Genomic DNA, 14022 nt, shown 5'->3' with positions numbered 1-14022 from the left:
ATAATATACATTGACTCCGCAAAGATTGCAATTTAACGAATGAACTGCATGTTGGCATGGTTAAAGGCCTCTTAGTCTCTAACTTAACTACACAACAAAATTCATTCTTGCCTGGGGTGTTCAAAAACAATACCAAAACCAATTAAACGATGTCTCAACATCGACAAAAACAGTGACTAAGCAACCAGTAAAACAACGTTTCAACATTGACAAAAGCAGTGATTAAGCAACTAGGAAACAACGTTTCGGTGCGCCACTCACTCTGGATGTCAGATTTGATCATGTTATCACGTCTGGTAGCATTATCCTAACTGGCGTCACCCCCCTTCGGTCATGGGAGACCGCGAACACGGGTGAGGACGTCGCTCCATGAGCTAAAGTTAGGCTGTCCTTGAGTAGTTTTAACTGTTTGCGCAGCTGAAAGAGGACTTTTAGGTCTGGATTGAAATCCAGTTTGACTTTCGATGGAGTGTATTTGTCTGGGTCAGTCAGATACAGTATCATCGAGTTAATTGCAGGATCGTCCAACTTCTGAAGTTGGATGATGTCTGGGTCAGTTGAAAATGACTTTTCATATTTTAGAAGAACTTGGCGAGTGTTGTCTCTTTCTTCATCAGATGTCAGAGTGTCAGCTTGGGCGACCACCTGTTCAATCTGTGATGAGACTGTTGAGGGTTCTTGCTCCTTGGGGAGCTCCAACGAATCCTTTTCTGAGTCGTCGGACCTGTCTATGGGTAAGACACCATAGGTTTGAGGTCCTTGGTCGACGTCATCGGTTGAGAAAAGAGCGATGGCCTGTGATGGTTTCGTGAAACATACTGGCCCAGCTTCTTGACTCGGTACCAGGTTATCTGGGAGTCCTCCCAGAACTGGAATGCCTAGTTCAAAATCATGAAAGTCAGGTTCTGAGTTTTCAGTTTGCGATGACTCATCATCGTTTGTGTGTGAGTTTACCCCCCCTTCGTCCGATGAGGGGTTGTTGGAGGCAACGACAGCAATGTCTTGGTGTGTTTCACCGACATCTGTAATGTTGTCATTCGCGCCTTCAGATTTAGTAGCGATCAGATCACTACATTGTGCTCCTGGTTGGATTCCCATTTCAGCGTTTTTCAAAGTTTCTACAAACCTTTGTATTTCCTCTGTCTCTTCCGAGCTCAGAGGTGTAGGGCCTTGTTCCTGGGACTTTTGTGATTTTATCGCCTCGGTTCGTTTCGTCCGAGGTGGGGGAGGGTTAGGTACGTCTTTTGGGGGTTCCTCTTTGGACTTCCCCTGATAATATGGGTCCTCTTGGATCCCATATCTTTGCGTCCTATGCATGTCCCATGTACGACAATCACGTTCATCCTCTGAAAGAGGAGCCTTTTTGTCCCAGCGTGCACCTTCATTACGTGGTTTGTTAGTTTGAAAATACTGCCTTTTCTCGCCTGTTTTAGGAGGAGGTGGCGACGCACGCCGTCCTTCCATTTCTAGGGAGTGGGGTTTAACCTTTATACCAGGAAACACCTCTATGGGCGTCTTATCATGAGAGCATGCCTCGAACACATTCACAGCACACTGTTGCATGTTTGGTGGAGGAGACCTGTTCAGGTCTGTTCCTACCACTTTAGGTGAGGGTGGTTGGATGAGTCTAAAAGCACCAGGTGAGTAAAAGATCTTTGGAGGTTTTGGTGTATTATCCCGACACTGTTTAAGGTCTTCTCTGGATTCCATACCACCTCGCCCCTCGTCATTCCTTTTATTTGTTGCTGCTCTTAGTTTCTCCTCACATGTTTTTAAACGTTCCTGGGATGTTTGACATTCACTTTGTAAACGCTTATATAGCCCCAGTAATGCTTTTTTATCCACTCTGAGTTCTTCCAGATATTTTTTAAGCACATCTATTTCACCTTTGCAGCGGGAAACTTGTGACACTGTCTTGTTGTGATCCCGTCTTAATGCAAAGTATTCACTGGACAACAGCTCTTTAGCATCCCTGGCTTCAGATAGTGATGCATTAAGTAACTGTATTTTGCTATTCAGCGAATCAATTTCTGCATTTGCATTTTGCTGTAAGTGAAACATCTGTTCATAATGTTTTGTCAAGAGGACCTCGTTTTCGCTCTCAAATTGAAGGAAGTGTTCTTCAATTTTCTGAACCACCTCTTTTTCACTGTCTAACCTTATTGCAAGGTAATCAGCTTTCTCAACAACTGTATAGAATGATTCTTTCAGCAAAATTGCAATTTTAGCCAGCTTTTCATAGTTTGACATTGAAATTTTTGTAGAGGTAACACTCTTTGCAACCTCCATCAGATTGTCCACTAACTCTTTTGGGTTCATGCTGTCCGCCTGTTTGCCATATGGATGTAAGGATGCTGTCAGCAGCTTCAACGCATATTCTAAACAGCCCTTCATCCCATAAGGATCAAAATCTTTTTCTAACACACCTGTCATGTTTTTCACTGTGTAGCACTTTATCTGTTAAAAACAGTTGCAAGCTTCAGATATTTTACAGGTAAATAATTGTATTCAAATATCAATGAGTTTCACACTATTCTAGCTTTGGGTTTATACAAAAGTACTGTTATAAGTCAACTTATTCAAATGTGGGTACCTATTTGTAGGTTTTATCCCAATTCATGAATATTTAAGTAAATGCTTCTATGCAATGTTACTCTTTATGTGCTTATTTCTTAACAGATACTAGATTACCAAGCTCTTTTTAGTGTATTTTACTCTAAAGCACTGAATTTTTATAAACCTGCAATTTTTCTTTTTAGTCTCACAGCAACATTAGTTTAAAACGTTTTTTAAACCGTTTTGTTCCAGAAATTTGCTATTTTAAACAGTTACTTATCAACCCAGGTGGGTGAAAAGAGAAAAGAAAATTGATGATGTGTCAGGATTAATCAGTCTTTCTTCAGAAAAACTGTTATTACTCCTGTTCTCCTGCCAATATCTTCTATTTAAAATTAAATAGGAGATGTAATTGTTTAGGTGGTAAATAAAATCAGAAAAGTCTCTTTTTCCCGATATATTTACTCTTATTTAATGATCTAGCAATTAAACGTGCATTATCTTTTTCAGCAAATGAGTAAACTTATCAACTCTGTGAATATCTGAACCGTATCTTTTAAAAAGTTTCTAATTTTTCATTTTGTACCTTTTTGTTTGAGGAATTCAGTGAATGAAAAACGTCCTGGTAAATGCCTTTCTTGCATAAATACCTTAATTACTTTTTAAATGCAAGATAACAGTGATTATTCAGCTTTGAGGAACGTTTATTAACTCAAAAATGCCTTACAGAAAGAAAATACGTTTAATTTCACTAAAAATACCTAAAGATGAAGTGAAACTGTGATATGAAGTTTCCCAGGAGGGGGCAGTGTTTAGCTTTCTACCAGCAGGAGTCTATGACGACTTCCTGTGACGTTCGGTTGACATCCTGTTGTTAGCCGCTTAGCTTAAAGTTAGCTTCGGCTAAACTCGGTTAAAATCAACATTTCTGAACGGTTTTAAAGCGTAAACGTGGCGTTTTTTCAACAAGCACGACTTTGTTGCATGAACATGAGTTTTAGGGGCTTGTGGCGGCTTTATTTAGTGATTTTAAGCACAGCGAAGGCTACGGTTGCAACCAAGCTCATTTCCGACATGGAGGAAGTGACGTGACACGTCACTCATCCGGTCGTTAGCTGCTAGCTTAAAATTAGCATCGCTAGCGTTGTTCAAAAACATCATTTAGTGACGGATTTTAAACTCTAACGTGGCAAAATTTCAACAATTATGCTTCGAAGACACGGAGCAACGTATCAGAATCAACTTTAAAGCGCTTTTCAGCTTTAAAAAGCAGATTTTATTCCCTATGAAAAACGAGTTTCATTTCCGGGTCACGTGACTGAATCCACCAATGACAGAGCAGCACGACTGACACGTCTCTCAGCCAATGAAAGCGTTACACAGCAGCTAACTCAGCTGAATTCAACCAATCACGCAGCGTTTTTCCAACTAGCATGTTACTTTTATCTGAACAAGTCCGTCAACTTTTCGCCTTTTAAACTGTCAAAATGCACCAATTTCTGTTAAAAAAAAATGTAACGAATCAACTCTGAGCTTAGCTAAGACTTCGTCCAGTCCTTAAAACGTTTTTCCATCTATTTAAAACAACTCGTTCGATCTTTCTCAGAACCGAGCCGGAACCAGAACCGAACCTCCGTCCGTTTGGACCTTAGTTTAAACAGAATAACGTTTTCACAGCTCAAACCCAGGTTATGTTACACAACAGATGTACAATTTCAGCTTTCATAAAGACTCAATGACTCACAATTTTCAGCTTTCAAAGCATCGCCAGCGTAAACATGCAGCGTTTCCTCCAAGCGCGCAGCTTCAGCTGCGTTTCAGCACAGCAAACAATCTGCTATTTTTTCATGCCAACATGGAATATTCAATTGTCACACGAATACACAGTCCATTTATGAACCGTCACGGGCCACCAGATGTAGTATGACATATCCTGTGATATATTCATACATTAAACGGGTTCTTCATTTTTCTGGACTGTGTAACATACGTGCGTTGAAGGTAATAAAAATGTGGACGTGAGACGTTAATTATCTTTGACTCACCAAGCGAGTGGGTCATTTATTAACAGAATCAAGTTTAACACATCACACATTTACATTAATTGGCAAGAATTGGAAAATAACGACATAATTAATCAGCTTTACAACCAGGAAAACCATACGGCCATGATTTTCCGTTGCTACACCACAGACATTTCTGAAAACATCTGGATTAATTTTCTAGCAGATAGGAGAGTTTAAAGATGGAAAGATGAAGTTTATCTGAGAGAGATGTGTGAGGGAATTTGTCTGTTTTAACCAGAACTGACATGCTCCTTCTTTTCCAGCTTGGGCCAACGGTACGCTTGGTCGAAATAGAACTTTTACCTTGCAGATGATAGCTTCAGCATCGGTGTAGAGCTCTCCTTTCAACTCTTTCAGCGTCTCCGTGAGGACAGCTCGAACCTCGAGAGTCGTGTGAGGTCATCCAAACAGAAGTTATAATTCCCAAAATCGTCTCTGGCTCAGCTTGATTCTAATACAGCAGCATCCATGAATGCCTGCGTTTGCATTCTGGAACTCCCAAACTCTCTGCATCTGAATTCCAAAAAACTCTGAACTCCAAAAACTCTGTTTGAACTAGGAAGTGCCCACATTTTAAAGAGCTCCACTTCCGGTTCATTTGAGAGCTTTTGATTGGTCGATGGACCAAAGCAGAGGTGTGGTTTGTGATGTAAGGTGTTATTAAAAGTCAAGGAAAAGATTCAGATTGTTTAAGAACAGACAGAAAGATATCATGGAAAAACCAGACTTCGTGGAGTCTCCCACCAAGTATCTTGCTGTAAAAGTTAAACATGACATTTCTTTTCAGTAAACTTTCAGTTGACCGAAACTCGACCTTTGACACACTTACAAATTTGCTCACTTCAAAGCAGACGATCAAGAAATTGAATCATTACCCTGTAACGTACTCTAACTTGATTTCACTTTGAATTGAGGATTAAAAATCATTACTACTGTTTAAGTAAATAAAAATGAGTAGTTCACTTCAACATGTAAACATTGTTTGAACTAACACAATTTGATTATCAAAACATTTGTAAAATAGTAATGATCATAGAGAATTGTCTTTTCCACTTGATTAATTCAAGAAAGAAAGTCTCAGGATCGATCAACCTGTATTTCTGGATGCAAATCAATGAAATGACAGTTTCTGACCATATGATCCTAAGGTCAAGATTTGACATCAGGTCAAGTTCACTACACTATTTACAAAGTAATTATGCATTTTGATCTTCAGTCTGAATGAGAAGTAGTGATGTTGGTCGAAAGTCAGAAAGGAGTTATTAGAACGAAGTGGATTGTTTTTAAACCTAGCAGACAGTAAATAAGAAGCAACTGGCACATGCTTGCTCTCACTTCTTCAAAACATTTCTTCTGTCTGTACTGGACGTTCCTAAACATTCTTGCACTTTCTTGACTTGTAATAACCCTCTGATATCACTAGAACCACTCCCTGGTGGTTGTTTCAACCAATCAGGAAGTCCTGAAGTGACCGGAAGTGAGAACTCTTTAAAAAGTCCACACTTCTTGGAGTCTTGGGGTTTTTCAAGTTCTAGTGAGCTTCAAGTGGGTCTCTGATGAAGTCTAGTCTTGAACTCAGTCTTCTGAGTCTGTGATGGATTCTCCCACATCTGAGTGGAAACTCTGCCGGATTTACAGCTTGCTGTGTATCCACCCGGGAGATGAGCGTGTTTGTTGAACGGAGTAAGCGGCACGACTCCTGACATGGCCAGCCGCTCTTACCGGAGACGCTGGAAGGTAGCGTTGAAATGCGCCCGACACCGGAGCCGATTAAATTCTGCAAGGGTAAAGAGTCTTAACGCGTCAAGTGTACCGGAGGTTTTGAGCTGGTATTGAAGGGAGCGTGCCATTCTGCGGTCCGAACAGACACCCCCTTTTTATCCATCTTTTCTCTCCATTTAAACTCCTTCAATCCTTCCTTTAAAACTCTTCTATTTTGCCAGTAGTCTAGATGCCTTCAGAAATGTCCTGTTGTCTTATTAAGTAAAACGTGCCAAGTTTTATTAATCAGAACCAGATCAGCTAATCAAGTGTACAATGTTTTGATGTTAAATTTTGATTCTGTTCAATAAATGACCGCATTTATTCTGATGGGTCAAAGGAAATTAACGTCTCATGTCACTGATTTAAACAGTCATCACAGTTATCTCGTCACATGGCAGTAATTTAACTCGAAAAAGAGAGAACCCGTTATATTTAAATAATTAGTAGTGAAAGGGTCGCTAACCTGGCCCTTGTCACACTACACCTGTGACCCACATCTTTAATCTTTCCATAAGCCAAAACTCCATCCCAGACACTTGAAAACAGCGTTTGTTCTTCCTTTGCTGAAGGGAGGTGACCCCACATCACTGAACAACTATCAACCAATCTCTAAACTCTGCATTTTAGCCAAGGTTCTAGAAAAACTGATAAACTCTCAAATAAAAAAAAATTACCAGGACTCATTTAACATCTTACCTCCACATCAATCTGGTTTCAGGAAACAACACAGCACAACCACTGCTTCACTGAAGGTTCTTAATGACGTTGTTGAAGCACTGGATGCTAAGGATTATTGTGCTGCACTTTTCTTAGACCTGTCTAAAGCTTTTGACACTGTGGATCAGAACATCGTGTGCCATAAGCTCTCAGAAATCGGTTTCTCAGAACACACCATTGGTTGGTTCTATAACTATCTTTCAGACCGGAGGCAATGTGTTCAACATAATGGTACTTCCTCCAGTTATTTAAGAGTCAACAAGGTGTACCACAAGGCTCATTCTTAGGACACACCTTCTTTACAATGTACATAGGTAATGTAGGTCAAAACATCCCTGATGCATTCATACATTTCTATGCTGATGACACAGTTGTTTATTGTCGAGCTAAAACAGTTGATAAGGTTTTCTAGCTTTTGCAATCTGCATTCAACATCATCCAGTCTGATTTGTTCCATCTCAAACTTGTCCTAAATACCGACAAAACCAAAGGGATGCTTTTTTTCAAACAGGAAGTTGGTCCCAACAGTTCTTCCTCTGATTTCACCCTCAAATGTTGTTCCGATTGAGTTTGTTGATTCCTATAAATATGTGGGTATCTTGGTCAACTCACATCTCTCTTTTAAGCTCCATGTGGAAAACCTAGTACAGAAACTGAAAGTTAAACTGGGTTTCCAAAATAGTTCAATCTGGTCCTCTGGACATTCAAAAAAAAAAAAAAATGTAGAAAACTTTTGTCTCTCATCCAAGAGACTTCCTCAGTCTGAGGTGCTGTATTCAGCTCAGTCTCTTAAATATGCTGGTGAAGATTCTCAGTCATCCAGGACATGATGAATTCAAAAAGCGTTCAATACAAAAACAACTGGACTTTATTTGTAACAGAAGACGTTTCGCTCTTCATCCGAGGAGCTTTCTCAATTCAAAGAGCAGTGAGTGAGAGATTCAGATTATAAGGCTGAGTGAGATAAGACACACACACACATATGTAGATTGGAAGTTCACACCTAAACACCTTAACAGTAGGTCTTTGTTCATCTAATTCACAGATGAGGCCCCTCTGTTCCCATCAGGTGTGAAAACCGGCTGGGAATCTGTTTTAAAGTTGCATTATATGTTTTTGAAAGTGGAAATCTGAGGCCTCCTCCTCTGTTAAGAGACGGCTTTTCTCTTTTTACATAAATTGCTTCCTTCACCCCCCTCTCAAACCATCTGTGTTCTCGGCCCAAAATGTGCACATTTTGGTCCTCAAAAGAGTGTCCCTTCTCTGTGAGGTGGAGGTGAACAGCTGAATCTTGTCCTGTGGAGCTGGCTCTCCTGTGGTGAGCCATGCGTCTGTGAAGAGGTTGTTTAGTTTCTCCAATGTAGAGGTCTGGACCGTCCTCGCTGCACTGGACTGCATACACTACACCACTCTGTGTGTGTATGGGTGTTTTGTCCTTAGGGTGGACATTGATTTCAATGGGACAAACCTGGTTAAATTAAGGTTATGAAGAACCATTGCAGACATGTTCCTGCTTTTGGTTTTCTACACCGCCTTACTAGCTGTTTTTTTTTTTTTTTTTTTTTTTTGCTACTGTTTCCTTTTGACTGTCCTTTTGGTTGCCATTTTATTTTAATTTGTAAAAAAAAAAATTGTATGCCTCTTTCATGATTGTCACTTGTTGGCGGTGTTATCCACTATTGTCATGACTCTTTGTTAAAGAAATCAGGTCTCTCGTAAATGAGTCCCCGAGGCTCAATGGGATTAACCTGTATAAGTAAAGGTTGAACGATGTTCAGGCTGCTGTTTAATACAGCATATTATATTACATTATTATTGTTTAGCGTATATCTTAGATCCTTGTACACTGTTTCTTTTTACACTTTATATTTTTGCCAATTTTTTGGGTGTAACTGTGACCTTGAGTACACAATTTCGTTCCACCTCATGTAGAACATGTGAGAATGACAATAAAGAACAGAGAACCTTGAATGTTATCAGACATGTGGCTGAACAAGGTGGTGCAGCACAATCACATTACAGTCAATCCGGTTTGTCTGCAAAGTGGACAGTTAAAATAAACTCCCAAAAAATAATTCATGGAATGGATTTACTGCTGAATAAATCAACCCATTCCAAGATGGCCATTACAGCTAATCAATCCTCTGACACAAACATTTAACTTAGTCTATTTTACAAATATTCGGCTAAAATAAGGGTGGTAGTTGTTAGGTATTTCTCGTACCTAGAAAAATAAAGAACCACACAGGACAACAGAGTAAGATTTTCAACCAAGCTTTTTACAAAAAGGAGAAATTCACAGTTACAACACTAGGGCTGGTTTCTGTGAACTCCAAAGGTTTGCCACATCTGCTCATCTTTTATTGTTCACACAGGAAGGAAGAAAAAACTGGACATCTTGATTAGGCAGATTACCCAACGAAGGCAAGGTGATCTTAGAACATTTTGATTAAATGCTTACTGTAATGATTGTATACCTGGATTATTGAGAATGGACTTTGTTGCTTACTGTAATGAGTTTCTGATACCATTTGTATCAGTTAAAGGTAAGAGAAACAATGACAGTGTAAGATTGATGGGATATGAGTTGATATGTATAAACCTAGACATTTCTGATTTTACAAAAGAACAAACAATTCTAAGAAAAAAACAGCTTGTGTAAGTACTAAGAATTCCTATCAGCTCGGACATGGACTGATAGTTCTTTTTTCCCGAATCTTCTTTGCTTCGTATGCACAGAAGTGCAGAAATCATGAAACAGTTTAAAATGATAACATAATAAAAACCCTTATAGTAGTAGCTGAGAGTAATTTCTAACAAATAACACAAGCTTCTTGTTTAATACATGCAACATGGCAGCAACAAGCATTCCTATAAGGACTGACGGCTTAATGGTCAAAGAATCATCTCCCTCCCAGCAGATGCAGCTCATGTGGTTGGGCTGAAGAAACTCACCTGGCAGACTCCTTCCACTCCAGCTCATCACCTTCCCGCTGCAGAGTGTCCATCTCTGTGAAAAGCGTTGGTGTGGGAACGTCATCATCTTCACTCAGGATGTAACGCAGTCGCTCTGCTGCAGGTGACACTAGATGAAGAAGAGAATCTTTTGGTGTAACGTGATGAAAACAGATGTGTTGTCACCAGTGAACAAAACGAGAAGTCCCACTGATAAGCTAACAATTTTCAGACTTCCACATTGTTGTGTGGCTGCTACGCCTGAATCAAGCCGATGTAACTTCACCATGAGCTGTTCCGTCAAATTCTGTGTGACATCACGTGCACCGCATTATGGCAGCGCTGACGGGAGCTACGCTTTGACTCGTTCATTTTTTGTTCCTGTTGTTTTTGTTGTCACTTTTTTGTGCCTGCACTGTACACCCACACTACGGGTATGACCGCAACACACTTGTGGAGTTTTGTGTGTCGCTGCGTCGCCATCGTGCCATCGTGGTTCAGTTCCTGGACCCCTAAGGCCTAAGGCTCAGGCTCCGGTCTGTCATGGCGGCCGTCTCCATGATCCACCATCTGTCTGCACAAACCCAACTCTACGGAACAATTCGGTTCTGTGGGGAAACCTTGGATGTTCTGTGTCTGCTACACCCAGTTTTGGATGGCAATCGTTGTCATGTTGCTCCGGTCATTATTATCATCATCAATAGGACATTGCTGATAACAGAACCTCACTGCAAACAGAAATACACTGCTAACTGAACCGCACTTTTAGAAAAACCATACTGCTAACAAAACCACACTTCTAAAAGAACCACACTGCTAACTACCATGCTGCTAACAGAACCACACTTCTAACAGCCCATAGCAAAAAGTAGTTTATTTAAGTGCAATACAAGTACCCACTAAACATTAGACGTCGAATGGATGTGCAGATCATGTTTATATTGAGTCCGTCGGTCTAGACCAATTCTGGACGTCTCCAGGACGTGCAAACAAGGTCTACTCTGGACGTTTAATCATGACCTCACTTGTACGTCGATATAAAGTCGAATGTTTGAACGTCGGACTTGGAGGTCGTATAGACATTCAAGACAGGTGCAGGTGTGCCTTAGTGAATCATAATTTTTATAACCATAAAATTTACAATCATAAATTATAATCATAAAAGAGTAACGGTGCACAGTTACTCTTTTATGATTATAAATTTGCACGGCTTCATTCATAAACCAACTGTTGCTATTTTCTCTCGAAGCTATTTCTGTTAATCCAGTAAAGAGGATAAAGGAAAATTTAAGGAGTGATTTATTTGTAAAACTTAGTCCATCTGTTTCTAGTGACATTTAAGGAGTGATGATTTAATTGTAAACCTGGTATCTGTAGTGCGTGGTTTCCTGTTGCACAATAGATGGTCAAATATACTGTTTCTTTAGCTTTGTTTTCTGCACAGAGATGGCGCAGCAGCAGAGCAGCTGGCCTTAAACCCGAAGGTCCTGGGATCGATCCCCAGTCATTCCAACATCCATCTGAGGGTGAATGTGTTAAACACTGCATGGGGAAAATACAGTGAAGACAACACGAAGCACTTACTAATTATATTATTATCTGAAGTGAAAAAAACAAGTTAAATTTTCATGTAGAAAATATGTCTATATTGACCGTCCAGTGGACGTTGGAAAAAGACGTTGTCTGTCGTAACAGTCTGCACCTAGGAGGGACCCAAATTAGACGTGCAAAAAAGACGTCATTTAGACGTCTCCTTGCTCAGTGGGTGTACTTATTTTACACTAAAAATGAGAAAGTGTACTTGAAGTTTACCTTTTATAAACTTTATTTGATATACTTAAAAATAGTATAAAAATGTCCCAATTTAGTCCAAACAAATATTAAATCAGTATACGTCTAGTACACTACAAGTATGGTGTGTAGTATACTTGATATACTTATACTTAACTTAAAGTATACTTGCAAAAATAAACTTCAAATGTACTACTTTTTGTTAAGGGAGTACCACCTTACTAACAGAACCACACTGCTAACAGAACCACACTTCTAAAAGAACCACACTGCTAACAGTACCATGCTGCTAACAGAACCACACTGCTAACAGAACCACACAGCTAACAGAACCACACGGCTAACAATAGCATGCTGCTAACAGAACCACACGGCTAACAATACCATGCTGCTAACAGAACCACACTGCTAACAGTACCATGCTACTAACAGAACCACACTGCTAACAATACCATGCTGCAAACAGAACCACACTGCTAACAGTACCATGCCACTAACAATACCATGCTACTAACAGAACCACACTGCTAACAGTACCATGCCACTAACAATACCATGCTACTAACAGAACCACACTGCTAACAGTACCATGCTACTAACAATACCATGCTGCTAACAGAACCACACTGCTAACAGTACCATGCTACTAACAATACCACACTGCTAACAATACCATGCTGCTAACAGAACCACACTGCTAACAATACCATGCTGCTAACAGAACCACACTTCTGCCCGACGGAGGCTCCATCGGGCTGTCTCTGTGTGCCAGTTTATGTCTCAGGTTGGGTTTTGGGTGGTCATCTCTCTTGGATCAATTCCCCCACCCCCTGGTGTGTTGTGCTCCCCTCCGGTGGTGGGCCACCCTGCCGTCAGTGTATTGGCAGCTCTCAGCAGCTGGGGCTGGGTGGTGGGGTGTGTGCGGGCCCGCCCTGGTGGCTGCCTGCCGGGGCCTGGGTGCCCTGGCTCTGTCGGGCCTCTGTTGGGGGGTGGTATGACCTTGGGACTAGGGGCTCGATGTCCATGGCCGGATCTACTCTGGAGGGGCGGGTTGCCGGTGGGGCCTGTGGACTCGTCACTTCAGCCTCCTGGGGTTTCTGCATTGTGGTTGCTGGGGATCGCCCAGGGCTTCCCTTTGCTTCTCTGTCTGGGGGGTGCGGGTGTCCCTGTTGGGGGACTCCTGGAGTTACGGGCTTGGGGGGCGCTGTGTGTCTGTGGTTCCGGTCTTCCCTGCGTTACCATCATGCCCTGTGGGGATGGGTCTGTGGGTCCCCACATCCACTATTGAACATTTTTATGGAGAAACCTTAAAGTGACATCATGCTCACACAGGTGATTAGATCCAGGTGTTCATCAGATACACACTCAGTTGGGTTGTGGTGGTCACTAAATATATCTTGAATTACCATGTACTGTATAAAATACTTTCTAATGATGTTATAAATATCATTATATATGTTGTTTGTTGTTGTGGTTTCTCGGTTTTGTCTTGTCTTTTTTTTCCGCAGGTCTAGAGTCAGACTTCAATGATGTTGATTTGTGTTCTCTTAATCCCTCTCTCTCTCTCTCTGCTCTATTCCTGTCTCCTTCTTTACCTATTAACCATTCTCTCACTTTTCTGTTTTGTTATCTTCTTTGTTTTTCATCCCCATGTCCATTATATCTGAAACAAGCCCATAGCAAATTCTAATGAAATTTATTTTTTATATGTGGAGCATTAAGGCCAGCCATGATGCTCTGCTTGTGAAAGTAAATCTGTTGGGCATCACTTTGACACTCGGACAATAATTCTAAGTGTCACAATGACAGACAGGACAATGGAGGAAAAAAACAAACAGAACCACACTTCTAACAGAACCATGCTGCTAAAAGAACCGCACGGCTAACAATACCATGCTGCTAACAGAACTACACTGCTAACAGTACCTTGCTGCTAAAAGAACCACACTGCTAACAGTAACATGCTGCTAACAGAACCACACTTCTAAAAGAACCACACTGCTAACAGTACCATGCTGCTAACAGAACCACACTTTTAACAGAACCACAATGCTAACAGCACCACACTGCTAACAATACCATGCTGCTAACAGAACCACACTGCTAACAGAACAGAACCACACTTTTAACAAAACCACAATGCTAACAGAGCCACACTGATAATAGTAACATG

General features: G+C 40.8%; 1 protein-coding gene across 1 annotated transcript in view; it reads right to left on the bottom strand.

Moving 5' to 3' along the window:
- slc4a5a (solute carrier family 4 member 5a) overlaps positions 1–14022 on the bottom strand; it is a 205987-nt gene that overhangs the window by 188441 nt on the left and 3524 nt on the right. The window contains exon 3 of the mRNA XM_037679966.1: positions 10059–10188. Coding sequence (XP_037535894.1) covers positions 10059–10188 — 130 coding nt within the window. The remainder of the gene's footprint in view (positions 1–10058; positions 10189–14022) is intronic.

This window comes from Nematolebias whitei, chromosome 8 (genome assembly GCF_014905685.2).
Source record: "Nematolebias whitei isolate Nwh7 chromosome 8, NemWhi1, whole genome shotgun sequence".
Lineage (NCBI taxonomy): Eukaryota > Metazoa > Chordata > Actinopteri > Cyprinodontiformes > Rivulidae > Nematolebias > Nematolebias whitei.
Note: the sequence above shows the minus strand (reverse complement) of the source record. Positions and strands in the feature narration are given on the sequence as shown.